The sequence below is a fragment of the Metarhizium brunneum genome, chromosome 2, assembly GCF_013426205.1.
Source record: "Metarhizium brunneum chromosome 2, complete sequence".
NCBI classification, from domain to species: domain Eukaryota; kingdom Fungi; phylum Ascomycota; class Sordariomycetes; order Hypocreales; family Clavicipitaceae; genus Metarhizium; species Metarhizium brunneum.
Window position 1 is genome coordinate 1,523,631 of NC_089423.1, and position 27,136 is coordinate 1,550,766.

The 27,136-nt window shown below is 53.8% G+C and overlaps 6 protein-coding genes across 6 annotated transcripts; 4 read left to right on the top strand and 2 right to left on the bottom strand.

Moving 5' to 3' along the window:
- Window positions 1-1,946: 1,946 nt before the first annotated feature.
- On the top strand, window positions 1,947-4,240 carry SOD22 (Na(+)/H(+) antiporter 2; the record flags this gene model as incomplete). Its single annotated transcript, XM_014691342.1, has 3 exons — window positions 1,947-2,103; window positions 2,429-3,621; window positions 3,728-4,240. The coding sequence occupies 3 exons, from the start codon at window positions 1,947-1,949 to the stop codon at window positions 4,238-4,240; spliced, it is 1,863 nt and encodes a 620-aa protein (XP_014546828.1).
- A 3,439-nt stretch (window positions 4,241-7,679) lies between these two features.
- On the top strand, window positions 7,680-11,975 carry MGA2 (the record flags this gene model as incomplete). The annotated part of the gene is made up of 3 exons (XM_014691343.2): window positions 7,680-8,285; window positions 8,360-11,758; window positions 11,817-11,975. The coding sequence occupies 3 exons, from the start codon at window positions 7,680-7,682 to the stop codon at window positions 11,973-11,975; spliced, it is 4,164 nt and encodes a 1,387-aa protein (XP_014546829.2).
- A 1,335-nt stretch (window positions 11,976-13,310) lies between these two features.
- On the top strand, window positions 13,311-14,071 carry RNF150 (RING finger protein 150; the record flags this gene model as incomplete). The annotated part of the gene is made up of 3 exons (XM_066130148.1): window positions 13,311-13,561; window positions 13,666-13,774; window positions 13,895-14,071. 3 exons carry the CDS (start codon window positions 13,311-13,313, stop codon window positions 14,069-14,071), a joined length of 537 nt encoding a protein of 178 aa, XP_065986351.1.
- A 664-nt stretch (window positions 14,072-14,735) lies between these two features.
- On the bottom strand, window positions 14,736-16,013 carry G6M90_00g034330 (uncharacterized protein; the record flags this gene model as incomplete). Its single annotated transcript, XM_014691345.1, has 1 exon — window positions 14,736-16,013. One exon carries the CDS (start codon window positions 16,011-16,013, stop codon window positions 14,736-14,738), a length of 1,278 nt encoding a protein of 425 aa, XP_014546831.1.
- Window positions 16,014-17,597: 1,584 nt separating this feature from the next.
- On the bottom strand, window positions 17,598-19,331 carry veA (Developmental and secondary metabolism regulator veA; the record flags this gene model as incomplete). The annotated part of the gene is made up of 2 exons (XM_014691346.1): window positions 17,598-19,000; window positions 19,178-19,331. The coding sequence occupies 2 exons, from the start codon at window positions 19,329-19,331 to the stop codon at window positions 17,598-17,600; spliced, it is 1,557 nt and encodes a 518-aa protein (XP_014546832.1).
- Window positions 19,332-19,875: 544 nt separating this feature from the next.
- G6M90_00g034350 (uncharacterized protein) lies at window positions 19,876-21,944 on the top strand (the record flags this gene model as incomplete). The annotated part of the gene is made up of 2 exons (XM_066130149.1): window positions 19,876-20,412; window positions 21,852-21,944. The coding sequence occupies 2 exons, from the start codon at window positions 19,876-19,878 to the stop codon at window positions 21,942-21,944; spliced, it is 630 nt and encodes a 209-aa protein (XP_065986575.1).
- Window positions 21,945-27,136: the final 5,192 nt, after the last annotated feature.

Here is a 27,136-nt window from a genome sequence, read left to right on the forward strand (position 1 = left end):
GGATTCGTCGATTCTGTCGTGTTTGTCTCCTTGTCCCCTGCCTCATGTTGGTGGTCAACAACCCACAGGAGGCTTGGATGCTTTTCCGTAGCATAGAGAGATTGATGACTTGCGAGTCATTATCTGGATAGTCTTCTTCCAATCAGATCACTGTCCACGATACCTCGCAGGTGTCCTCTTGGTTGTCGTCCATTCACCTCCAGGGACCATCCCTTGGAGGTTGTGGTACACCACCGAGTACACACCACGTACTTTGACTCTTGCAGCCATCAAACTCTGTCACATATAGCATGAGAACATTCCTTTGTCTTTGAATTTTTATTCGCTTCACTTTTACCGAGCAAATCGCTGATAGCACCTAAAGTCTCATTCACTCGACACCCGATCCAACCTTACACGTCTGCACGACTAAGATCAAATAAACTTGGAAAATCTCAACTGGACAGCATTATGCGCACAAAGCGCACAGATCTCGGAAAAAGAGGTTATTCCCAGTTTGCGTCTGTTTCACAGTGCCGGATTATCCATATCAGGACAAACGTGCAGGTTGCACCCGCGGCCTGTTATCTCCCTTTGGGGACGGATGAACCAATGGGATGTGTACGGCATCCCAATTGGTTATCAGGCGGCAACCCATACAGTACATTCAGGGAGGGTAGCAAGGCATGGGCCAATCTTCTTCTTCTTTTTGTCGTCACATTGGCGGGTAGGCTCGCAGTAGACGGGTGGTACCAAGGAGGGGGAGGAATATTTGTGTCGCCTGACAAGTCAACTTCACCTTGCAACACTTGTATTTTTGCATTCATCTCCCGAGGTGTTGTATGTATATGCATAGTGATGAGTCGAGATGGTGGATTTGAGAAGGAATTGGGTTAGGAGTAAGCCAACTTCTGCTGAAGTCGATCACAAGGATTATGGAATTCATGGCGGTTACGCCCGGTGGCGTCTGCAATAATCGTAAAGAGTTGACTAGACTCACAGGCGAATGAGGCATCGGCTGAGGATTTACAAGAGAGACGGTTTTTTGTTCTCGGCGGTTGCAATGTCCTTGGGTTGCCTTGATAGGCTTGACAGTTGTTTGGCAACATGCCCACGATGATGTGCGGACCGGTTTGGCCCCCGGGCACCCAGCATAATGACAACCAATAAAGTTGAAATGCCGCTTTGTACAGGCCATCAATTGGGCTGGATTTGATGTTGTGGCTTCATATTGTAAGCAAGGCGGCGTGCGGCGGGTCGAGAAGGAGAAGGGACGATGCAGTTGCCTCTGAACACGTCATTCTGCGCTTCGGGGAGAGATTGGCATCGAGAGTTGGGCAACCTGGCGGCGCGTCGTGACGAGGATAAAATTGTATTAATACGGCGTCTGACCTCAATCAACATGGACTGAAAGAACTGGGCTGGACCAGAAGAACATTGAAGTTCGGGAGCCAAGGTTGGCCTGGCAGTTTCCTGGCTGTGCAGTCGTGACTTCCCAAGTGGTTCACGCATGTGGAGGCAGCACCGGCAAATCCCAGATGCCATACCAAAAAGGCGATATCTGTGCAAATAGCTTTGCGGCGGCGCGGATGAGAGCGGAACCAAACCACTTTCTAGGTCGTTGCCGACGTCTCGATTCAGAACCCGCATGCACATAACACTACATCCATCCATCTTGTCGCGGACTCTACGGATTCGAACCGTTTTGCTCTACTCTGCCCCAGTCCAACATTGCCTATTACCCGTTCGGGATCTTCCTACATCAACAACGGGCCACAGCTTCCATCCACGGATTCCCTCCAGGGCACACAGAAAAAACTCGCTCTACGTGTGTCTCTTCGCACGTCTTTATTTACCGCTTCTATTATCTCACCCGGTCCCAGAATGCTGTCTACCCTTCTCCTCCTTGCTACAGCCGCCGTCGCCACTGCCTGCTTTGAAGCTTGCTAACGCCAGCTTTTGCCGCAATGGCTAATTACACTTTACAGGAGAACAAGGGCATTTGGGCCGTACCTTTGGAAATCACCGACTTCAACATCTTGGTTGCTCTGTTGGGTGGATTCATTTCGGTTTTTGGGCTGGTATCATATCTCTTCAAGGAAACATTTTGCCTATCTGAAGCTCGTGAGTACCTTTTCGTTTGCCACCTTGAGCCTTTTACCCCTCTACTCTTACCTGAGCGACGTTTAATAGTTCTCGGGCTATGATTTGCTTTTTTTTTTTGGTTTCCTGAACTGGTGGTGCATAAGCATGTGAGACAATGATGCAGGAACCGTATTCGGGACAGACGTGCAAGGGACAGGGAGGCTTGTGTAACAACCCCTTTCTTTTCTTCGTCGTGTTCCCACGCTGGATATCACCTTCATTCACCTTCATTCCGGGAAGCAGTTGAGACGTTTAGCATACTTATCGCTTGAGTCTACGCTGGATTCTGACATTACTGGTACAGTCATATCGCTCTTGGTTGGTGTGGCCTTTGGGCCATATGCGGCCGATTGGATTCGGCCTTGGTCCTATGCCGCTTGTCACCGAGATGGTCTCACGGACGCGCAATGCCAGGACCGGCTGAATGCCATCACGCTCAACTTTTCCAGACTGGTGCTTGGTGTGCAGCTGGTTCTCGCTGGAGTCCAGTTGCCAAGCAAATACCTCTGGAAAGAGCTGAAACCCATCTTGCTACTCGTCGGCCCCGGTATGGCATGTATGTGGATGGCTACGAGTCTTCTTGTTTGGGGACTGGTTGGCACACCTAGCTTTTTGCATGCCCTGGCTGTTGGGGCATGCGTCACTCCTACCGACCCCGTCCTGTCTGCCGTCATTGTCAAGGGGAAGTTTGCCGACCATAACATCCCCAAAGAGTTGCAGGACCTCATCGTTGCCGAGTCTGGAACGAACGACGGCCTGGGCTACCCGTTCTTGTTCTTCGCCCTCTACCTTATCAAATACATAGGATCGGGGGCAACAGAAGGCGGTGCCAAGGATGCCATGGGCCTTTGGTTTGCCATCACGTGGGGGTACACCATTATTCTCAGCATCATCTATGGCGCTGTCGTGGGTTGGATAGGCAAAGAATTGCTTTACTTTGCTAAAAAACGCAACTATGTTGACCATGAGAGTTTCCTCGTCTTCGCTGTCGCCTTGGCTCTATTTGTTCTGGGTACTTGTGGGTTGATTGGCACAGATGATGTGTTGGCGTGCTTTATCGCTGGGAATGCCTTCACCTGGGACGATTGGTTCCGCCTACAAACAAAGGATGACTCGTTACAGCCGACGATTGATATGCTTCTTAACGTCACCATCTTCCTATGGTACGGCGCCTATCTTCCGTGGAATGATTTCGCCCACAACTCCATTATTCCATTGAGTCGGTTGATCCCCCTTGGACTTCTGGTACTACTTATACGGCGTCTACCGTGGATATTTGGCATGCACAAAGCTATCCATCAAATTAGCCAGGTACGACAGGCTATCTTTGTGGGCTTTTTTGGCCCAATTGGTGTGTCGGCCGTGTTCTATCTCTACATCGGCATAGAATTCATCCAGCAGCATTTGAGTGATGAAAACAGCGTTCCCAGATCGGATGTCAAGGATCTTGCTGAGACAATTACAGTTGTGGTTTGGTTCCTCGTCGTGTGTAGTATTGTAAGTTGTGTCGCGCTGGTACATATATTTTTAGTAGCATTGCTGCAGTGCCTTCGTGTCCATATTCGTTTTTGGTTGACGTCGCTAACGTCGTCACTCTTCGCAGGTTGTTCATGGGTTGAGCATTCCCCTCGGCAAGCTAGGGTATCTCGCGCCCAGACTCCATCGTGTGCTGAGTGAAAGTCTTAGCGAAACTATTAGCACTGATCGGTTCAGCGTCCAAGCTCGCAGACGTATTCCCTTCTTTGGCAGGTTCGTGAGAGAGCCTGAGGATGTTGAGGCAAACCTCGCGGCGCAAGTGCGCCAGGGCACCGCGCCGATTCGTCGGACCGGACAGGGAGTTGTACCTTCCAAGATAAAACAGCCAGAACAAGATTCCCGAGGAGCACCGGCTGCAGGCCAAAGCAGCCATGAAGATGCTGAGAGCTCCGGAACTCGAATAGATGTTGAGGCTGAGGCCAGAGTCTCGGGGGAGTGGACTCCGGCGAAGGGGAGGAACCAATCTTCTGACGAGCCTGAAGCCCGAAAGTCAGAAGCCAGCACTCCTGGTCGAAGTGCAAGAAGGGAAATCCAGTTCTCCGACGAAGTGCCACAGAGCCCACCAGCTCCGGCTAAGTAGAGTGGATTTGGGTGAGTTATTAACGGTCTGCCGATGATGGTGGCGATCGTGGGGGGCAAGCCACACATGTTGTCCGTTCCGGACCATTATCACCGTCTTTCGGGATCGGGATAGCTTCATATGTGGTGGCAAAGGTGTGTGGAAAGGAGAGAGGGAAGGGTGATGGTGTATTCATGGCATGAATTTGGTGAAGACTCCGATTCGGAGAGGGCATGGCGTACAGGTGGCGAGGTATCCAGATAAAGCAAATTTTTATTCACGTAAATATTAGATGTCGTAAAAGGCAGATCATAGTGGCTTCAAACGTTGCCATGTGCGCATCGGTCCGACGAGGTGGCACATGCAGTCTTTAACCAGGATGCTCCAACACTCACAAACTCGCGGGACAATGGATCACAAGCCACGGAGAAGCCACAGCACATCTGGCGCAGAACGCCCGCAAACAACGGCACGTTGACGGGCTTGGTTTCGAGGCGTGCCTGCTAAGCGGCGGACAGGCAGATGGCTTATCTGTCTGATTGGGCGAGAGTTTTCGTTGCACACCCTCCCAGGTGAAGAGTGGACAAGTAGGGCTGATTGTCAGGACTCGGGACTGAGAAATATCACGCATTGGAAGGTGGAAATGTACATATGCATCAATTGAGAAAGATGACGAGAGGAAGCGGGTCACAGTGCACGCCATGCCTTCTGGGCTGCGTAACGGGATGATGGGAATTCGCGAAATCAAGTGCTTGGGCGGTTGGTTTATTGACCTGTGGACTTGGGCCATGCATGAACGGGGTCCAATTGGTGAAAATGTGACATGGACCTTGGGAAGATACATATGTACCTAGACAAGTGGTTTTGGTTTGACGATTTCGTGCGGTCGTTGCGGTGACGGAATTACGAGCGCATGGCCTTGGACAGGTCGATGTCGTGATGTGCGAGAGGAGACCGCCGGAATTAGCTGCAGTTATTCTAGGTGTGAAGATGTCGGATGCTGGCGATCAATTGAAGATCCGGCGAGGCATCCATTCACCAAATCGCATCGCTGCTTAAGTTCTCCAGTGAGACAGGCCAATCCGTGCGCTGCAGTTGGCCGTCCTTCATGTTGATGATAAGGGCTCAGAGACAGTCTCACGCCGCCATTTGGCCAGCATATTTCGGCGTATTGCGAAAACGGACGGCGCATGATCGAGCCGTGAAGCCACGAAGCACAAATCAACCAGTTTACTGCATGTACATGGTCTGTGGGTGCTGTGAACCAGACCCCATGGTCGGGACGGCAAATATGGCTGTCGCCGAGTTCTCCATTCGAACCGGGCGTGATGACGAGACAAGTCCGCAAGAGATGTTATATACGTGGAACCTGCTCTGCTCGCTTTGCGTTGGCACTGCCGGGTGGCCCGGCGCTGGAAAAGCTGGGGGAAAGAGGCGATGCTGACGACCGTCTGTTATGTTGGGGAGGAAGATGCATGGGGAAAGCATTGAACGGCACCGGGGACAGATAATCAACAAAAACTGGCGGTCGGAGTTTTGGACCAAATCAATGCTATGTAGTGCCGCGGGCCCTGCCGTGGGACATTGTCAGGCAGTCCGATGTCTGGTGCGTCAGTGACGCCAGCTGCTGTCTCTGACAGCTGGGGGGCTCAATGTTCCGTCTGGAGGGCTGAGTAGTACTCCGTACCGGACTTGAATATTGATTGTTTAAATGTTGACAGTTGTCTACATGTGATGAGTTGACTTCTGGCGCCGGGGCTTGACGCCTATCTACTTATAAGCTTGGCGGTGGGTGCCTGCAGGTGCCAGGCAATTGAGTCTTCAGTCTTTGGCTGCCATTGTTGATCTGTTAGGGAGAGACTTTGGGGGAACTGTGAGGGCTTAGCGGTGCCTGTAGAATCATGACCACCGGACGGGCTTTTATTGGCCCCCAGGGCAGAAGGGGAGCCGGGGAGAGGGGAAGGGTTCATCCGCACGTCGTGCTGGAGGACTGTCAGCGGTGAGCACTGTATCTGTCGTGTGCAATTGTACATACCTAATGTATGTATGTCGCTGTATACCGTACACGTAGGGCGTGAATGAGTCAATGTTCGGAGTACTGTCCGTCGCCGATAAGTCGGTGTCTGTCCGTCAGCGTCCTTCACGAGCGACCAAAGTACTACTAGTATCCCCTTACCCTCGGATCCACATGTTGCGAAGCCCGCACGCCACGCCAAATTGACCCGTCCAGGTCGCGAGTGCCCAGGCCAGGTTGCTAAATGAAGTACGCGGTACCCTAGGTATCCAGGTACCGAGTACACTGGGTGCACATGGCTTGGCCACATGCGCAGAAGAAAAAATGGGTTGACGAAGCCATCAAAAGTGAAAAAAAGCGGGAGCCTGAAGAGGAGTGAGGAGGAACAGGGCGGGCCCTCTAACCCTTTCCCACTTGGCCGCGGGCAACAGGCCTATTCATTCATCAGTCAAGGTCTGCATTGTACTTGTAGAGTATGTATATGTAATTCAAGGGACCAGACGCTAGCTTAGCCAGCCCATGGGTACACCGCAGGCCTTGGTTCCTGTCAGGCCCACGTCCAGACGATTGATGTCTGGTCCATGTTGCCCACCGCCTGACACCAAACAACGTTGAGGGCAGCGCCTCCAGCCAGCCAGGACTGGCCCAGTTGTCGACTGGTTGACATTCATCACCCTCCACTTGCTGTCGCCATTCAGGTCCAGCCATACTATCGTCCGCTCCCTCAACTCGCAACTCTCTTCTGTCTCGTCTGGTCGGCCTCGCAGATTCTCTCCTCTGCCGAGCCTCTATCCCTCCGACCTTGCTTTCCGTCATTTCTCTTTCGTCCCGCTTGTTGCTCGCCCAGACACCCCCTTTTCGCTCCGACACCGAACACAATCCACGACTCAGCCCGCGATCCCGAGAGAACGTTGAGTGCGTGGCGTTGATTGACAGGTTTTCCTGCCCTCTTGCTCCATTGATTCAGTCGCTCGCCAATCTGTCGCCAACCATCGACGGCGGAGCCTGTTCAGCCGATATTCATCGTCATAGCCGTACATTATTTTTCGTCCGGGCCGTGACACCGCTATTGTCTGGCCTATTTTTTTTTTTCTAACCTCGACATTATTACTCTTTAATCTCCTCTCTGATGTCGAGTTAGCGCAACGAGCTAGGCCCAGAGAGACTTACCTCGACCACTGCCATTCTCACCACGCCTATTCTTCGCCTAAGCAGCTGGAGTACACCGCGGTTGGGCCCTACTGATTCTTCAGCCCCTCCCTTTCTCAAATCTTGCCTCAACTCCACAAACTCGGCCGCGATCTAGACGTCCTGCCTACCAAGGCGACTGGGCTTGAGCCGATCGATTTCCCACCGCGCGAGGCGGATCGCGCACGGCCTGGCCTGCTGGTCATGACATCCGCAGGAGGCAGCGTCGCTGGAGGCCCTTTAATAGCGGGAGCAGGAATGTCCAGCGGCGAATTTCACGAATTCTCCGACGATGAATTTGCGGCTTCCAACCTCTTTGACTTCTCAAACAGCCCCGATACACTACAGAGCCTGGACGCCATTGGCTCCACCGATCAGAAATCCTTTTTAAACCCTCAGGAACTGACGACCGCTGGACCCTTTCCTGATTCCCCCAACGACTCTTATCACGACTCGTCTTCCGAGTCGGCTTCGTCCTCAAAGAGGACTGGCAGCTCCGACTCGACCAAGACGCCTATTACCACCGGCGATAGCACTATGGATGACGGCGCTGATATCAAGATGGAGTGGGGTGCAGCCAATTATTCTTCCTATGACGACGATGAGAATGCATTCACATTCGGCCGCGAGGCTGATTCTTCCGCCATGGAGGGGCTGTACGGGTTTGGCGAGCAGGACGACAGCTTCATGGACCGCTCTTTTGATTTTGAGAGCGCTTCAAGTAGCCCCGAGGCACAAAATGCTGGCCAAACCGCCATGGCGTCCCCAGCCATGCCCACCATCAAGACGAATAACAGCTCCGCAAAGGTTGCACGCAAACCCAATAGCAAGCCCAAGACAGTTACTCATAAGAAGCAAAGCTCAGTAAGTCAATCGCTGTTGGGCCCTTCTATGTACTGTAACGCTCCAAGTATTTATTGGAATCTAACCCTGAACAGCAATATTCAACATTGTCAACCGGCGTCAAGACTTCAGGTTCGAGGGAGGTCTCTCCCATGTCGGCCATGGTGACGAGCCACAATTCATCTCCAGCGGCTAATTTTCTCAACTCGCCTTCTCCTCTTGGCAACCACATCAATGGAAACACCATCTGGCCTAACAGAGTAGATGTCACGCCGGCCACAGCACCGGATGCGTTGCCCACTCCCGTGCAGTTTAGCAACCAGATGCCTCAGCCGATGCTTATGCCTCAACATATCCCACTTTACAACAGCACTCCTGTTTATAACTTTACTGGCGGCTACGAGTTAAGAATCTTGCCCACACCTCTGAAATCGCGTGTCGAGACGCAAATTCCTATCAAAATGACATTGTCGCCTTTGCCACCCGGTGTAACCAAGTTGCATTTGCCTACCCACACCATATCTAAGCCTAAGCTACTCGCTCGGCCGTGCGCTGAACGATCTCCCGACACCCTAGAATTACACGTCAACTTGGTGTGCACAAGTGCGATGGAGCAAGGGGATTTCAAGAAGAAGGCGTTGGAGAGAGCCGCAGTAGTACCACAGGGATACTTGCCAGAGCTTGATGATGAAAAGAACTCGCCACAAAACGGAGGGGATGTTCGGATTTGCGCTGGGTGTATCTCGCGAGAGCGGAAACGAGCAGCGCGAAAGAAGATCAAGAAGCCAGAGGAGGAGAAGATTTGGGGTCAAGACGAGGAGCGACGTGTCATTGTCTTCAATACCCAGGAAGTCAAGGAATGGCAGCCCCTGAGCGGTGTCTTGGACGCCCGCGGACGCCCTGATCCAGTAGTCACTCGTGCTATGCAAATCGATGCTCCCATGAGAATTGCCTGCTACTGCAGGCATCATAGCGAGAAGATGGGCTTCAACGTCATCTTCACCATCAAGGACTTTCGAGATCGCCTTATTGCACAGGCCATGTCCAACCCAATCATGATTACAGACGACCACAAGACTCATCCTATGGCTCAGGCCTCGAACCCTCAAGTATCAGAGACGGTCACCTCGACCACAATCCCCATCCATATGCCCCAGCCTATGGAGAGCAATCACATTGCGCCGGCGCCCGGCGTTCAAAACGGATCATTTCAGGTCTCTTCGCCTAATGCAGACGGTAATTCCCAGCAAGGTGGACAGTCGCCCTACTCAGGTTCTGTCGTCTCCGGGAAGACGACTCCCACCATGAGTACCCCAGCAGTAACTGGACGAACTCTTTCTCGACCTTCTTCGCCTAACCAAGGCGGCCCGGCCAAGAAGAGAAAGTCAAGCAGCTCGAGGGTACCTAACGGCTTGACGATGACAAGGCTGGATACTTCACCGCCGCCAGGCTCTCAAATAACTTCAGCACAGATCTCTACGGCGACATCTCCTTTCTCTCCCAATCCAAGTCCATTCCAACAACCAGAGCAGATATTTGGGCCTATGAATGGCCCAGCTCCATTTGCGAATGAGCCCCCTACTCCGGGTAGCAATGACCAGCTACCGTTCTTCTCTAACCGTTCCGCGAGCATGGACAACCTGGCAATAGCTCAGATGTATTCTGCGCCAGCATCAAGCCACCCAAGTCGTGCCCCTAGCCCTAATGGTCTGAGAAACAGTGTTGCCGGCGGCATGCAAAATCAGTTCACGCAAAGCCTGGCAGCCAACCTGTATCCCCTGCCTCTCGGCGTCAACCAAGCACGAGCGCCTCCAACTATTCACAAAATCATCCCAAATGAGGGACCCAAAATTGGAGGCATCGAGGTTACTGTCTTGGGTGCTGCATTCTTCCAGGGCCTGGAGGTCTTCTTTGGTGATCAGAAGGCTACTACTACAACATACTGGGGCGACTCTTCTCTCGTCTGCTTGCTGCCCCCGTCACCCGTTGCCGGGGCTGTTGCGGTGACTTTCAAGCATCAAGGCATCCCTGGGGCTCTAAATTTCGCCATGGGAAAGCAACCGCCTACGTTCAAGTACATTGACGACAACGAGGACAAGCTCATTAGGACAGCTCTGTCTGTGCTGGGACACAAAATGTCTGGCCAAATGGTGGACGTCAGTGATTTGGCGCGCCGAATTCTCAATGACGGCAACTCAACTTGGGCCAGTGGGGGTGGCTCATCATCATCAGCTGGTGGTCCAATGTTCAACCACGCTGCCACCTCTCGTGAACATCTCGAGTCGCAGCTTCTCAAGTGCTTGGATCTCATTGACCTTGATGACAGCACCCACAAGACACGCCTCGATCTGAAGAGATCCACGGGCCACACTATGCTACATTTGGCCTGTTCGCTAGGCTATCATCGGTTTGTCGCTGCTCTTCTTGCCCGCGGCGCCAACCCCGATGCCCGCGACAAGGGAGGATTCACGCCGTTGCACATGGCTGCCATCCACAATCACCCCGAGATTGTGAGACGCCTGATGCTTGTTGGCGCAGACCCGACGATTCGAAGCTTATCCAGCCTCACGCCTGCTGATGTAGCCCAGTCACGAGCCGTTCTGCGTGCAATCCGCCACTCTGAGCGACACGTACGATCTAGAAGCGGTGGCTCTCTCCACAGCCGAACCAGCAGTGCTACCTCGCTACGTTCCTTGTGGGAGCCAATGACTAGAGCACACACTCATGATGAGCCTATCTCGATAGATTCAAGCGAGGAGAGCCCTGAATACACATCTGGGGACTTTGAGGATGAGGACCCCGACGAGGATGTTTACCTCACGATGAGACGCGCCAGCTCTATGAGGCAAGACGAGGAATCTTCCGAGCATATCGAAGAACCAGCTCGGCCCGACAGTGGAATGGCTTCTCCCACAACGGCACTTGCGGCTGCCTTGAAGGATCAGGTACAGCAACAGCTCCAACAGTTCCAACAGTCTATGACACTGCATCTGCAGAACCTCGCCCACTTCCCTCAGATGCCCGCCCTACCAGGAATGGCGATGCTCCCTGACTATCAGGCATATTTCCAGCGTGTGCAGCAGCTCATGCCAGGCATGTCTGGTGCCCGCCCTGGATCGGCTGGATCGACCGGCGAGAACCAAGGCAAGATGGACGGCCGTTGGTGGGATATCAGCTCTTACATGAACAACGCGAGCGCAGTGCCACCTCCTGCGTATGAAGATATCTTCCCACAACAAGATGTGGACAGGAAGCAGGAATCTGCTATCCGAGCCGCTGCGGAAGCTGAGGCTGATATGAAGTGTGCAACCTTGTACGATCAGACCACATCGACCACGACGACAAGCACGACTCGTGCCAAGGCCGAAGCTCCGGAGATTCTCAAGATTGGACGCAAAAACGCCATCACCAAGGAGCAACAGGAGCAATTCCTGCGGGCACGTGAGATCAAGCTGAAGAGCCTCCGCAGCGACCGAAACCTCTTCTTCGTTTGGGTAAGCATCACTGGAGACGAGCCAAAATGTGACACAGGCTTTGCTAACAATGTAATAGATTCCTCTTCTCCTGGTAGTAGTGTGCGCTATGCTTTACAGCTATTTCCCCTCACTGTTCCCTTTCCTTTGGACCTCAGTCCGAGCCCTGGTACAGGCTGGCCATAATCGAGCATCTCGGCTGGTGAGCACAGCACCCGAACGCGTTGTAGAAATATGACACGTTTGGTGATGGTGGTTGTCCTTTGCTAAAGAAGAAGCTTTCATGCAGGGTGTGTTGAGCGTTGAGAGTTTGAGCCGACATGGTGCTTTTTGCGGGCTGGCGTTTTCCCTACCATTTTTGCCTTGACAAATGCTGTAACCCTTTATGGAACCCGCATCGACGTTCGTTTTGATTTGACATTCTTTGCATGGAGTCGGGAAGCAGCGTTTCTTGAGGGAACAGGACTGTGCTGGCAATATAAACCTACGGATGTATGTTTTGAGAACGTTTGTAAACTGGGGGATGTTGGAGGGCGATGAATTGCTTCGCAGGAGCCATGCATGGGATGGGACAGCGAGTAGGATAAGATCCGCCTTGTTGCTGCGGATGTTTGTTTTTCTATACATTTTTCTTTTTTCCCCTTCTTCTTCTCATACGGGGGGTTCTGCTCCGAGTATCATTCGCTGATGTTGGCGACGGACAAATACAGGTTGTTAGGAAATGGGTATAGTATAAGGCCTTGACGTTTTTCGTTTGCCGGTAGATAGATGGTTGTCGGTTGGTTTTGCTGGGCGTGGTACTCTTTAGGTAGAAAATGGTACCGTATATAGCGAGCGCATCGCCGAGTGCCTGTCATTGTGACGCGTCCTACTCCTTGAAGCTGGTCTGGCTTCAACACAAGGTGATGATGGGCGGCTGGATACACGTCAAGCCAGATTGACTGACACCACACGAACATGCTTCCGTCGGCCAATGGCCCCATTGCGGCCATGCAACAATTACGTGTCGCACACAATAAAACGCCGCAGCTGGCGCGGTATCGGAATGGCGTATCCCAGGTGGGAGGGAATATGGGTAGCACAATGGCCAACGGTCAAATGACACGGTGAAGGAACCCCTTTATCCCTTATGGCTTGCCTGATGCTGGCCAAAGAGAAAATTGCCTCAAGCAGCAGCAGCAGTCAGTATCCGGAAGTTCGGCATACCGCGTAGGCCAGCATCTTGTGGGTGAAAGAGCCGTTGTCTGTCGGTTACCTGGGTAGACGGGGGGGGGAAAGGGCTGAAGCTCGAGGATGCGACCAGACACACACACACGACCATCATATCTCGATTCTGGATCCTGACTGCCGAACCGCAAAGATGGATATGCATACATGTAAATACACGCATGTATATCTACTTCCTTGCCCCCCGACACAAAGGCGAGCTGTCCAGGAGAAAAGAGAGGCTGCGTCGTCGCCCCCCTCGGTCCAAAAAACCAAGCCAAGATAGCAAATACCAAATCCCACGTCGCACAAGACCAGAACGCAGAGCTCTCGCAGCCCAAGGCCCCATCCATCGCCGTCTTCCAGCATGACCGCCGCCTCCCGAAACCCCCCTCCCGTTGAGGGAGCAAGGCCTCCCCTCGCCGAGGGCAGCAGCAGCCACGACGACACGGCCGCTCGGGAGCAAAACACGACCCAAGACGCGCCCGGATGCTCCATCTGCGGCGAGCCCTGGACGCGAGCGCCCTCCCCGCCGCGCCGGCTGCCCTGCGGGCACGAGTTTCACGGCGCCTGCATCGACCCCTGGCTGCTGGGACACTCGCGGACCTGTCCCCTCTGGTAATGAGCCACGCCGCCACGCATGAATACACGCGCGCGCGCGCACCGAGATGAAGAGGCCCCAAGCTAACGGCGTCGTGGGGGACGAACTTGCAACGACGCAGCCGCGGCAGAGTGGCACCGCTTTCCTGCTGCCCGTCGGCGCTTCCCGCGCCGTCGCCATCGCCGTCCGTCGTCGTTGCGCCCTCGCGGTGGAATGTGCTCCGACGAGGAGTGAGACTGGTTGAGTTTCCGTTCTTGTTCTTGTTCTTGTTCTTGTTCTTGTTCTTGTTCTTGTTCTTGTTCTTGTTCTTGTTGTTGTTTTTGTCGTGCGAACCTAACGACTTGCGATAGGGGCCGCGGGATGTCCTGGCCTTGACGAGCATCCCCAGCATTCGGTCTCAGGGGTCCGGGGCGACGTGGGCCGAGAGGATCACCGTGCTGCCGCTGCCGCTGCCGCTGCCGCTGCCGCTTCGGTCGCTCAACGAGACGGCAGATGTAGACGCGGCTCCTCGGCCTGGCGCGCCTTAGGACGGACGCCGGTCTAGTTGGGCGTTCGCAGTCGCGCGAGGGAGGGAGGTGACGAGTCGATGGCGGAGCGAGAGCAGGACTGTCAATGGTCTCTTTGGGCCAAGAGGGAACAGGAAGAGCCTAAAAGTAATCATCAAACAAGGATAGTGTCTCTGGTTCATACAGCCCCCCGCGGTTCAACTACATACCTAGGTAGTGAGTGCTCTGTATCTAGGCAGACAAAAGAACCACGGAGCAAAGAGTCAGGCCACCACCTCTCCCCAGTGAAACAAGGCAAAAATAAGCCCGGACCGGTAGACAGACCAAAGGCTGGTGGTATCGCTCCTCAAAGACCAGGATACAATACAGTATGCAGCATATCCGCCGCAGGGGGCTCCTATATACATTCCAATATATGTGCATCAACGCCATCATCATACCAACATAACTCATATCCATATACAGCCAAGGAAATCATTAGGTCCATACCGCCATGCAAAGCCCATGACGCTGCCGCACGCCCAAGTTGTCGACCCAACTCCAGATGCCATACAAAATCGCAAAAGTGCACCTCAACAACACATCACCACGACCTCATCCAAGACCGTTGCCTCCATTTCAAAAACCACAGGAGCATAAACTGATTCTCATCAACCAGGCTTCGTCAAGTCGCGCTGCCAACCCACTATCTCCTCAACCCCCTCCACGGCGCTCCATTCTCCCTATCCTCCCCATACGTAAACTTGGCCGGAATATCAGGCACTCTCGGAATGCCCCTATTCGCATCCGGCACGACCTTCAGCCCCCCATTGCCGTCCCTCATCCCCGCAGACCTCAAATTCCTAGCACTAGTAGGCCGTCGGATCCTGCGAGTCACGCTCCCGTGAATCTCACTCGAGTTGCGCCCCCTGGGAAGCATATCCATTGACGCTCGCGCAGCAGGCACTTCGCCATGCTGCTGCTGCTGCTGCTGCTGCTGAGCCCACGACATCTTCTTGCTAAGCTTATGCAGCTCACGCTCCTTGCCGTCCTCCTCCTGCGCACCCACAGAGACGTTCCTCCGGGCCAAAGCCACCGCCGCGCGCATGCTCTTCCTCGACGCAACGCTCCTCAACTTGGGGAGCGAAATGTCCCGCGAAGCAGATATACGCAGCCGCTTCGGGAGAAAGCGATGCGCCAGCGTAGATTCATCCTCGCCGTCGTCGCGCTCCTCTTCCCTGCCCCCTTGCTCCCCGTCCCCGTCCCCGTCGACGCTGGGCTCAGGCGACTCGGCCGCGCGTTTCGTTCCCCGGGACGAGGCCACGCTGACGGGGGAACAGACAGTTTGCGGCGTGGGTTCGTGCGCACCGGGCAGGGATTGCGGCGTGAGCGGTCTGGGGGCAAGCGGCCACTGCGGCGCAAAGCCGGCATTCCTGGAAGGCACCCCGTGGGATGTAGACGGCCGGTAGTTGGGCGGCGGACCGTGGCGGGTGGACTGTATGGCGTGCGAGGAGAAGAACCCCGAGGCAACGAGCTGCTGGTAGCTGGCAAAGACCTCGTCCCGAGAGGGCCTGTCGTCTTGTGCGTCGCTGCTCGCGGGGTCCTTCTTCTCTCTGACCTTTTCCTTGTCGTCTGCGTCCCTACGTAGTCGGAGCCTGCCGCGGACCCCCTCCCACACCTGGCCAAAAATGTTCATCTTCGTGGTAGGCTTGCGCGCCGTCGGCCGCGGTTGGGGCTGCGCCTGCGCCTGCGCCTGCGGCATCTGCTGAGCCGGCTGCCTCTCCTCGCGTCTCCCAAAGTAAGCCGGGTCAAAGGCAGCATATGCAGATTGTTCCGCGTAAACAGGCCGCTCGAGCACCTCTCTGTCCTGCGGACCAAGAAAGTGCACTGGCGGCACGGCCGACACGCGGTCGTTCATTGAGCCTTCTTGGAACCTGCCCCTCTGGGCAAGAAAATGCTGGGCTCTCGTTCTGGGAGGGCCCATGGTGAAGAAGTCTTCTTCCTGGTGGTAAGTAAAGAGGGTCCTCCAATTGCTTTGAATGAGTGCGCGCCGGTTTTGCGAGTAAATAAATGGTCGATCAAATTGGCTTTTGTTCGTTACCGACTTCGTATGGTATCTGCTACCTTTCAACTTTACGGTACGGGCAATCTCAACGAAAAGGGCCAACGCGGGAAAGGAGAAAATAGTTGAGATACAAGCAAGACGTCCGTGTATGTATGTCTGCGGTGACATCCCCATCTGTGTTTGGCCGTTTGTTGACTTACACTCATTGTTCCGTGCCTGGAACCCCTGTACCCTACACGTGATCTCGCCATGGCAACCAAGTGCCCCACTCCTTCTTTCTCGTGCTCTCTCCAGCCAAAAGACCGACCCCACAGTCATGCCGGCCGACTTCTGGTCTCTATCGTCAAATTTGCAGCGCTCCAAGGTTGAAAAGATAAAGCGGCCGTTCTACATGGCTGGGTCCCACTGACGGTTTCATCGACTGTCAGCGGCCCTTGCTCATCTCCTATAATCGATATGTGACAACTCTAATTCATTGTGCTGCCACATCACAGTCACATACTAATAATTCATCAAGCCCCCTGTATGTCATTTTTCGCTTCCGTTGTCACACCTACACAGCTTATCTTGGTTGAATTGTTGATTTAATTGCAACTACCTATCCTGCCTTCCAAGAGCCGGCTTTTTAATCAGCCCTCACAAACTTTGGGCATTAGCGTGCCAGCCCAGGCGAAATGAAGAAAAAATGATAATAATAAACAACCAGCTTGTTTTGTCCGTCAAACTCAGTGCACGCTTCATTCAAACGTATGTGTCGCGTTGCCGCGCACGGCAGCGAAATAATAATAATAATAATAAAATCGAAGGTCCTGTTTCCAACGTAAAAAGCCGTGCATGGCAGAGGGCCCAAGCTTCCCAAAATTTTCCAAACAAATACAATGGTTGCAAAACATCAATCACATGACACGCCATGAATTGGACGCACGTCGTGACAGGTAGTTCCGTTTCTCAATCCAATCCGAAACAAATAACAATCGATAGAAAATGATGTTGCGGGGAGTGGTGAGCCCGGTTGTCGACTTTTGCGCCATTGTTGGGTCCGAGGAGCCAAGGAAACAAAAGCCTTAACAGTCGTAGCATCTGGGCAGCTCAGTATAGTATCTCCCATCTCCCGTTCCCGAAGTTGCTATCTCTATGAAGCGTAAAAGTCGACACATAAGTTGATAATAAAAGCACACTGTAAATCAATAGGAAAGGCCGAGATACGGGGATTGTTGCCGGTGTCCCAAGCATCGTATGGCATTAGCCGAGAGAGAAAAAAAAGAACAAAGATTCGAATGTAGAAAAGAGAAAATGGTATTTGCTCCCGACGCCGACTCCTTCCATGTCTCGATATAATTCTCTCCACACTGTCCACTGGCAACGTCAGTGAGACAAAACGTACATGAGCAAAATTCAACACCAACAAGAACGCCAAAGGGTATAGGCAAAGTAGCAGAGCGAGGTTCGGGTCTGGACCCGAACGATTTCACAGAGGCCGTCAACTCCCCGTCAAACTAGCCCCTATTGGTACCGGTTGAACTGAATCACGTCAACCTTGCCATCGGCCCTCGAATACCTGCCTTCAAGAGTCTCAGGGCTGAGACCCTTGAAACGGCCATACTGTGTATCCTGTTGGCGCTGTCCGTTTTGCAAACCGTGCATAAAGACGTCTTGATGTTTTCGTTTGCCCCCTGTAGGAATAATAGGAGACACAGGCACAGGCTCTGTCTGGGCCTCGATAGGGGGTAGAGGTGAAGGGGACACCAGCGCAGCAATCTTGAGCGGTGCCAGGGACGTTTGCGACGTCCGGCGCGGTGGTTGTGGCAGTAATGGCGTAGGCGGGTATGATTGATGCGAGTCCCGCCTCGAGGTCTCCGAATATCTCGATGGGGAGGGTGACACATAATTTCCCGGTGCCCTGTCATAGGAAAGCTCATGCTTGACTGACGGAACAGGAGATGGACAGGTCGAGCTCGGATTGCGTGTATGAGTAGGGTATCCGTAATTGCTCTGTTCCGGCTTCACATAATTCGTCGCCTGACCAGGCGAAGAATATGGTGCGGCAACCGGCAGTTGAACGTGTCCATTCAGAGGGGGAGGCGCCGGATAATGTCGCGGGGTGGCGTATTGGGCAGTAGGATGCTCTCCAAACGACAAATGACAACTACGGCTCGGCGGAGGACCAGAATCATAACCCGGAGGTGGTGGAGGAGCATGATAGGCGTCAACGGCAGAAGGTCGTCGATGCGGCTCAGGTGCGTAGGGGACCCGATGCTCGCTTGAGTTGCTCAAGGATCGGTTTCGGATGCCATGAGGGTCTTCGGGAGCGGGTGTAACGGTTCTGCGGCGAAAGTCCTCCTCTCGTCGCTCGAATGCACTCGACTTCCCATCGCGCTTCCTCATTCGCACATCACGTCGAATTCGAACTCGGCATCCCTGATCCGCAACCGTCTTGCTAAGCTGGGTACTCTCCATCAAGCCAGGGAACTTCTTGGCACTAAAGACGTTGAATGGATTCGTCTTGATTTCCATCCGCCAGTCGACACCGGGCGGCAGGTCGGAATTGGCAGGCTCCATATCAAAGTCTTTTTCCTCCTTGGTAGTCTCGAATAAGCTGAACGAAAGACAAAAGTACCCTTCATGTCGAACGGATAAATCGGGAAAGATGAAGTAACCAGCTTCGGTAGGGCGGTCCAGGTAGGCCATGCCAGAGGCGGGAACGCCGGTCAGAATGGGAGGATTCGTAGCGGCAGCGCTCTGAACTCGGCCGTGGGCCATGGTGCGTGCCTGTTCGAGGCTGGCATATAAGAAAAAGTTGGCATTGTAATCGAAGGTGATATCCTTGCCCTCACCAACCGAAGGGCCTTCGATGATGCGTAGTTCCACAACTGGGTGAGGATCAACTGGCCGTCTGTCGCTATTGGCTATCGAAGATGTCAGCATGGGATAACTAGAGGTCAATGGCAGCTACATGCACGATGGCATCGTTTGCAGACAGATTCCCAGGAGCCGGTCCCATCAAACAAGAAGAATAGCCACATTTCGATATCCGACTGTAAACGACGACAATTAATGGAATGATTTTAGGAATTCGCCCTGACCTTTCATGCCCGAGCCACATGCTCTGGCTCGCTCTGGCTGCTGGAGGACGGTCAACTGATACCAGAGAGTACGATTCTCTCTCGTGACTCGGCGAATGCATTGCACCGAGTCCCGCGACGGATGGGTGGGGATCTGTACAGATGAGGCGGCCATTTTGTCGTAGCAGTCTCAAGGTTGAACAAGTTGAGAAAGCAATCAAATAGGATAAGCTTGAGGAATGTCAGTAAACAATGCATCACGTTGTAGCTCGTTGAGAATACGAGATAAAGTCTGTACACCTGATGGCAACAAGTTGTCCCTCGATGTGATCTGTCACGGCAACGGCTCTGCTTGACCTGTGCCCTTTGACAGAAAAGCGTCGATATCAGGTGTGTACATGCGAGTAGGCAGAGATTATGAAGTGCCAAAGAAACAAAGGTGATTACTCACTGGCACGGCTTGTGTCGGTGAGGCAGTCAGCTAATGAACCGACAAGCCTTGGACGATACGCCGGCGAGCGTTGGGGAGAAGTGAGCTGCCAAAGAGTGTTGAGACGAAGTGTTCCAACATCCAGCGGCTCGGTGCAACCAGGGGTTGTAATATGCAAGCCGTCGACTTTTTTTATCCAGGTGAAGAGACAATGACGTGAGGGAAGGGATTCAACTCCTCAAGTCAGTGGGGAGGAAATCGCTCGTGGAATTGTCGTGGTATTGTCGTGATGGTTGAAGAGGAGAAAGGCGACGAGGAGTGGACGGATGCAGAAATGCACAGCCAAAAGCTCGAGCCAAAGGCAGGAAGTCAGCCAAACAAGAGGCAAAAGCACAGAGGCAGGAGGGTGCATCAAGTTGAAGAGAGGAACGAGGAACGGAGGCGCGCAAAGCAGCGAATCAGAGTCGAGCGTGGAGAGCGAATGAACGGGATGGTGGGTGTGGTGCTGGACCCAGGACCAAGGACCAAGAACCAAGAACCAAGAACCAAAAAGCCAGGAGGACCCGAGGACCCAAGGGCCAAGGACGGACTGGTGGGCTGGCAGGGACCCAAGGAACATGAACCAGGTTCCGAGAACAGGGAAGAGGAGGGGAGGAGAATGGGGGAAATGGGGAGGCATGGAGGGGATGGAGGATGGGGGAGAGTTGAGGAGGGCGACGAGAGTGAGGACTGGAGCCACAGACGAGCCAGAGACGACGCCAGAGAAGCCAGAGCAAGTGCCAGCGGGCCAACGGCAGGCAAACGAGAGCAATCGAGAGCCAGGCAGGTACGGAGCATGGGAGTATTGTACACGGAGATGCAAAATGCACAAAATGCACACCACGGGAGATGGAATACTCCATTAGAACTAGCCGGCGCCACCGGTGCGCAACCTCAGTCAAAAGTCAAGTCGATGCCAGGAGCCAGCCAAGATTCAAGAGTCAAGAGTCAAGAAGAGCTGGGAGCTAGAGGGCAGAGGCCAGGGCCACCAGGCCCCAGCCAGACGTCAACCGGTTCGCTAGTCCGAACCAGGAAAAAATGGCCTGGTCTTGTCTGAGGCGACGATCGATGGACAGCGCCGTTCTCTGGCAGCCGTCAATTGATTAATGGCGTTTGCCGCATGGCACGCCCCAGGCATGGCGTGGGGTTTGTGATTTGTCCAAGCCGTCTCGGCCGTCAACCAGAAAACTCTGAAGAAAACGAGGGCCACCGGGCTAGACCGAAGGCAGGATAGCCTCTCACTTGGGGTGGCGGAGAGGAGGAGGCTGGCTCTGTGGGCAGCAGCCGTCAAATTGACGGCATCAGTCGGTCGGTCTGCCTTCCAAATGCCAGTAAGTCATGCCGACTGGGTTGAATGTTCCAGGCTCCCAGTGGCCTGGGTGTCCAAATTCTGGGTCCCAATGTCCATTGTTCAGCGCCCAGAGCACCTGAGCCAATGCCCGGGGACCCCCAGAGCCACCAGAACATCTGCACCAGACATGGCGCCGGAGCCCCGAGAGACTGGATAGCGGGACACACATGCACCAGACGGTTGCAGCTGCGTCGGGGGCGGGCGAGCGCCAGACATGCCTCCGCCTGCAGAGTGCAGACAGAGTGAAGGTTGCAGAGCAGAGCAGTGCAGTGCAGTGCAGTGCAGTGCAGCGCAGGCGCAGCGACCTTGGCTTGGACCGTTAGGGGCATGCGTGGTGCTACGGCGTTGCAGCGTTGCAGCGCCGTACAGGCGGGTGCAGCCCGGTGCAGGTCGTCGGAGGCAGCGGCCCAGGCGATGCGCTAGGCATTCGCTGAACTACTACCTAGGTACCTAAGTACTTAAGTAAGTAGTAGTTAGTACTAGCCTCTGATGGGTGCTACCAGACACCAGTTGGCCCGTCAATCGACACTGCCCGCCCAACCCCAGCCGTCGGGGCAGAGCCAATCAGGTTAGACTGTGACCAGATGGCGGGTCGGGTCTGAGAATGCGGAAGATTGCATGGCAACATTGACGAGAGCACATGGCAGCGGGTTATTTCGGCAGCACAGGTGTCAACTGGTGTGTATGTACAATAGTCTTGACAGATGGGGTGCCGAGAACAATGCCGGCTCGGCTGCTGTCACGCTGGCGTGGCATTCGTGGGCAGGTGGCACATGGCAAGATGCAGTTCATTGATCACGGATCGAGACGATGGGCGGCTTGACGGCTCCCCATGCCAACACTTCTACATAGGTACTCATCAATGCTTGTCACAGGAATCGAGGGAAGTGACCAGTGAGCAGAGTGCCTATGTCCCACAATCCACGCCCTTTCCCCCAAGGCTGCGATTTGAAAGGCTTGAGCCTTGAGGCTTGCGGCTTGAGGAGCGAAAGGGGGGCTCGATTCTTGAGGGTGTGCCGTCTCGCCAGTGTGGTGTGCTCGGCACAGCATCTGGTTGGTGTGCGCAGTCAATCAATATGGATCAATGCATCCGTCAATGGCATTTGATGATACCCGTAATAAACTACCTATGTACAGTTTCTCACTGCAGGAGGCCAACAAGATCAAGCTGATCAAGTTGACCCAGGTGGCCGGTGCAGCGCTCTGGTGCATCATACTTACATGTGCCATATATCGTATCGCAAGTACTTAAGTACTTAGTAGGGGACATGTACGGGGTACAGAACCCACATCGCATTGACAGCGTCCATTGACAGCGGGAGCCGTCTTGCTTGGTAGCACCTCATGTATGTACAATGTACCGAGTACGGAGTAGCATACCAGGCCTCTCCCTATGTCGCCAGGTACCAGACCTCGAGGTGCTTGGCACTCAGACGACATCTGGACTTCTCTGCTCCGCAACTCCGTCCGCTGGCTACTACCTAATCGTGCGCAGCGTCCAGGCGGCCGACATGACATCGACTGACCCAAACCTGGCCAGGATTCCAGTTCCCAGCTCTGGGGCACCGGAAGTCTGGGGCTGGGTCGATATCGTCAGGGTTCAACACCAATGTCGGCGTCAAGATCGAGCCATTTGCTCTGGTTTGGTCGCCGACTTCCACTACTCGATGCAACTCGCCTCCTCTCTTCGCACCGAGAATCTGCCAGGGTCGTGAAGCATGCATCGTAATGTACCGAGTTCGTTACGGAGCATCGAGTACTGAGCATGGAAAGCCAAGAGCCAAAATTCATACCACTCTGTGGTCCATCCTCTCCAAGCCGTTGGTTTTAGCCTTGCCATACCGAGTGGTGGTACGGAGTACTAGTATTTGATTCTAAACTTGTCCAAGCGTCCACTGCATCATGTTGTACTCCGTACAGAGAAACGATACTGTGCGTGATAGCCAACAGCTTTATTTGTACATATGCAACAGACCTCAAATGCACGAGGCCTGCAATTACACGTCCATGACCTTGCCCATGTCCATGTAGAGCATGGGTGCACAACAGTGAAACCGCCTGTGGCCAAGCCGCTGGATCCCAAGACGTCTTCTGGCCCGAGGCTCAAATGACGGCGTCAAGGCTCGGCCAGCATCTTTTCCTCTGTACTCCGTACCCTCACTTTATTGCAACTTACTACTTTATGCAATGTGTGTTTGCGTGCACTTTTTCTTGACGCTTGCCCAGCCTTGTGTTTGTACTACTTGTGCGTCTGCACCTTCTAAAATTGTCCTCTCCACGTATGCTCATACTCCTCCAATGATAGCTCGAGTATGACTACATGTTGTGTTTGTGCTTGTGCTGCTGCTTGTGCTTGTGCTTGTGCATGCGTGTGCGTGTGCGTGTGCGTGTGTGCCGTTGCGTCTTTCCTTTTCGTCCAAAGTCCGGAGTATCATCGTCTGATCCTCGCTCGTGCAACCCTTTGTATTGTATTTATGCTGAGGTTGATTCTGCAATGCCCATCATAATCACTCGGCCTGTCAGTGTCCAACAAGAGTGTGAAAATGCCAAGACATGCCATTTCAACAAAAGCGAAGATAGCATGCCACGAGGTGACCTGCAACAATGGATTGGGGTTCTTTTCTCCATCCCGGCAGCTAGAACGCCTCTAGGGTTCTAGGGAGTAACAATTGTGGCTGGCGACTTGATTGCTCATGTCGGTGCGCATCGACACAGGTGCCTTGTACAATACTACTCCGTACCCAATAATGGCAACATTGCGGTCGGCTTCTATAGCGAAATGCCCAAGCCAGAGTCCATTGCAAGAGCTTCCGGGGTTTTGATACAGTCCGTACAAGCAGCAGGGCCGCGTTCAGTTAATCTTGAGCCAAGTACTAGGGCTTTCCATCTTCGGCGTTCACCCGCTTGACGGCGTTGACTAGCAAGGCAGAGAACCGGGGCCTTGGAAACAGGGCATGAAGGGCCATGTTGGCCATGTCCTGGCCAAGCCACAGATGAAGCAGCAAATCTGGTGGTGGAGACCAGCAAGACCAGGCAGCAAGAATCCATTTGATCCAAGGCAGACTGGCGCTGATCCAGTCCTCCGGGGCGGCGGCAATTAAGTGCCACATCGGCGTTTGCCCGCACTAAAAGCCGGCCTTGGGTCGGGTTGTCCGTCGCAGAACAAGAACCGCCAGAACTCTAACTTTAGTACTCCGTCCTCCGTCCTCCGTATTGTACTCTGTACGGCGGACAATAAAAGCTTAAAGGACCCAACGGTAAGCGCCACACACCCAGTCTTCGGATGGGCAGTTTCAGACGACGGCCAACGCGCCGTAAAGGTTGGCCTATTCTGTACCAGAGTCAGGCGAGCGCAAGCTCAGCTCCCCTCAACAATGTTCCCAGTGAAGCACGATCCCGGCCCCAATTAAATCGGACGTCGAGGGCATCGCCAGCGGGCTTCTTTCTCTCTTAGGCACCAGCCAGGGACAGGGAATTTTCAATGTTACAGACTCTTCTTGCCCTGGGGAAGGGCAGGTCGCAAAACGAGATGTGATGAGTCTAACCACAGGCCAGGGCCGAACCGAACATCGAATGTCACCAGGCGACTCTGTCCCAGTCAAGCCCCTGCGTACCGAGCGCCTCAGCCCAACTTTAGAAAATAAAGTGGAGGGCCATGGCCGAGCACGTCCCATCACGATTCTCCCGTCCCCGGCCATACCCAATCCTGAACTGTTGTCATCTGCACCCAATTGCTAGCGTGCCCGCTAATGTGAGATACATGTGACTAGTGATCCAGATGACAGGGAGGCGAAACATGGTCCCAAGAGGGAGAGTCGCTTGTGGTACGGAGTACCAGCTGGACAAATGTTTGCCCCTTGATCCCCTTCAGGTCCGTCAGAACGGCTGTGGGAAGGCGCGGGAACATGTTGATGAAAATGCGGCCCGCTTTGTTAATACTGGTACATGCATACTTTCATTGACCATGAAACGAACGGGTGACTCTGTTGCTCAGAAGCACATGTTCTGTGGAGCTGGCAAGCTGGCATCGAGTCAGCACGGACGAGAGGGAGTCGATTCCTCTGTTTGCTCGCCATGTGGCCCTTCCTGGGATTCTCACAAGCCTTCATGCGGATGTGACAAAGTCATCGTGGGGAAGTATTTTGAGCCGCAGCTTATGAATAACTCATCCCAGACTATTTCCAGCGCCATGTACGAGACGGAACACGAAAATGGACGGTTGTTCTGGCCATAGCCATGTACATGCTCCGTCCAAAATGCGCATCTTTCGGCGTCGCATACCATTCTTCGGGAAAATAGCGCTAATTGAGGGGTGGGCTTGAGGAAGTCATCATCGAGACAGGATCTCTGAATAATATGGCCTTAGTGGAAAGCCATTAGCAAATGCTGGATATTTGCTTACAGCACAGGCAACCGTTCAACCTGACCTGATGCCGCCCTCTTCGTCGTGTTGTCCAAAGAACCACTACAGCAAACCCGAATCGTCAGTTACTAAACTGGTCTTCGTATGTATGTATGTTGGCTCTCATGCCCTAGCTCCTCAAGCTGCCGGGTGATATTGCGCCTTGACACCACGTCGGTTGCAACAGAACTGTTTTTTGAGACGTCTCGTCAGTTGCTTCAGCACGTCCCACCGCTCTGGTTCACTCCATTTCGGCATTTCGTAGCTGTCCAACTCTGGCAGGAGGCACTTGGGCCAGCGAATGGCGGCTGTTGAGAAAGTCGGTTGGGCAGGGCAGCCCACGGATGCGGATGCATGGGTTGTTCGGAGTTGTGGTTTCGTAGATTCTTTCGGCTCATCATGACTCGCCAAATTCTGTGCGGAGAATTACCCCTTGCCTTCCCGCCGTGGAGCCGAATGCCCGGCCGAGAGTCGCTTACTCTGGTTTGCAATTGGCCAAGAAACCGGATGTCGACCCATTTAGCGGACAGTGACCGAGATTCTAGATGAGAGGTGTGTGCACTGTACAATCCCTGTCCTTGTACGTCGGGCCTGGCCCAGCTCAGCAAGAACCCACAGTGTTCATGTTGTGCGGATACGGTAGAACAGATCTTGGTCGTGGTTCTCGTCAGTGCTTGTGCTCTCTCGCCTCACCTAAGTGGCGCCAGACCCTGACAATACTTCCAAACCACCAAATAACCCGTCCAGTTGACCGTAACTGGCCTTTTCCTTGCCTCAGAGTCCGCGAGTCAAGATGATTAAGGCAGAGCGATATCGCTGGGCCGCCCCGTAAGGAGTACCACCGAAATGACACTTGTTATTATCATCATCATCATCATCATCATCATCATCATCATCATCTTCTCCTTCTCCTTCTTCATTCTTCTTCATTCGCTCTCGGGATTGGGTTCTCTACATATCAAGTATGAATTGTACCCCGTACGTCCGACAAGGCTACAAAGTCCGTCCTTGCATCATGCGGCTTCCATACCCAGCAACATGGCACACACGGCTCGGGCTTCATGAGATGCCGCACACTTATGAAGATGGCCCCTAGGGTCACACACGCAGCCGACAAGATCACACTCCCAACTTGGTTGCATGCTTGCCTCAGAAGAGCAGCTCTCTCCGTCCCTACGTGCGTCGGCATCCACACTTGCGGCTTTTGTCCTGACAGGTTGCGTTACGACCCTTGGAAGAAGCGTTGTTGTGGCCTGATGTTTCTCTACCAAAGAGGTCATGGCAGCCCAGCCTCGTCCAGCCGGGCATCTCAACTGGTGCAAAACGTCTTCCCGATCGCAATCACCACGACGGAATATAGAGTGCGGCTCTAGGCGCCGCTCACGCCAAGGTTGTCCATTAACAAAAGGTCCGCGTCGTAACCGCTCCTGTCAGCTTCTTATTAGTGCCGCTGCTGGCTCGGACTGATACTAGTACTACCACGATGCAAACACATGCCTTACACCCTCACCTTCGGTCGGGCTTCCATTCCGTCCTGTGGGCCTCTCCTAAACTAAGACATGGTGCGTCTTAGCTGCTGAATGATGGAAGCTGGACGGTTTCCAGACGTTTGGCCAAGAAACACCATCCCTAAAGCAGAGGCCGTCTCATATTCCAACACCCTGGGACCAGCCAACCAGGCACCCCAAGCTCCCAAGCTCCCAAACCAACACCTCGGACTATTACTACTACTAGTACTACTTGCCCTACGCGCCCGCT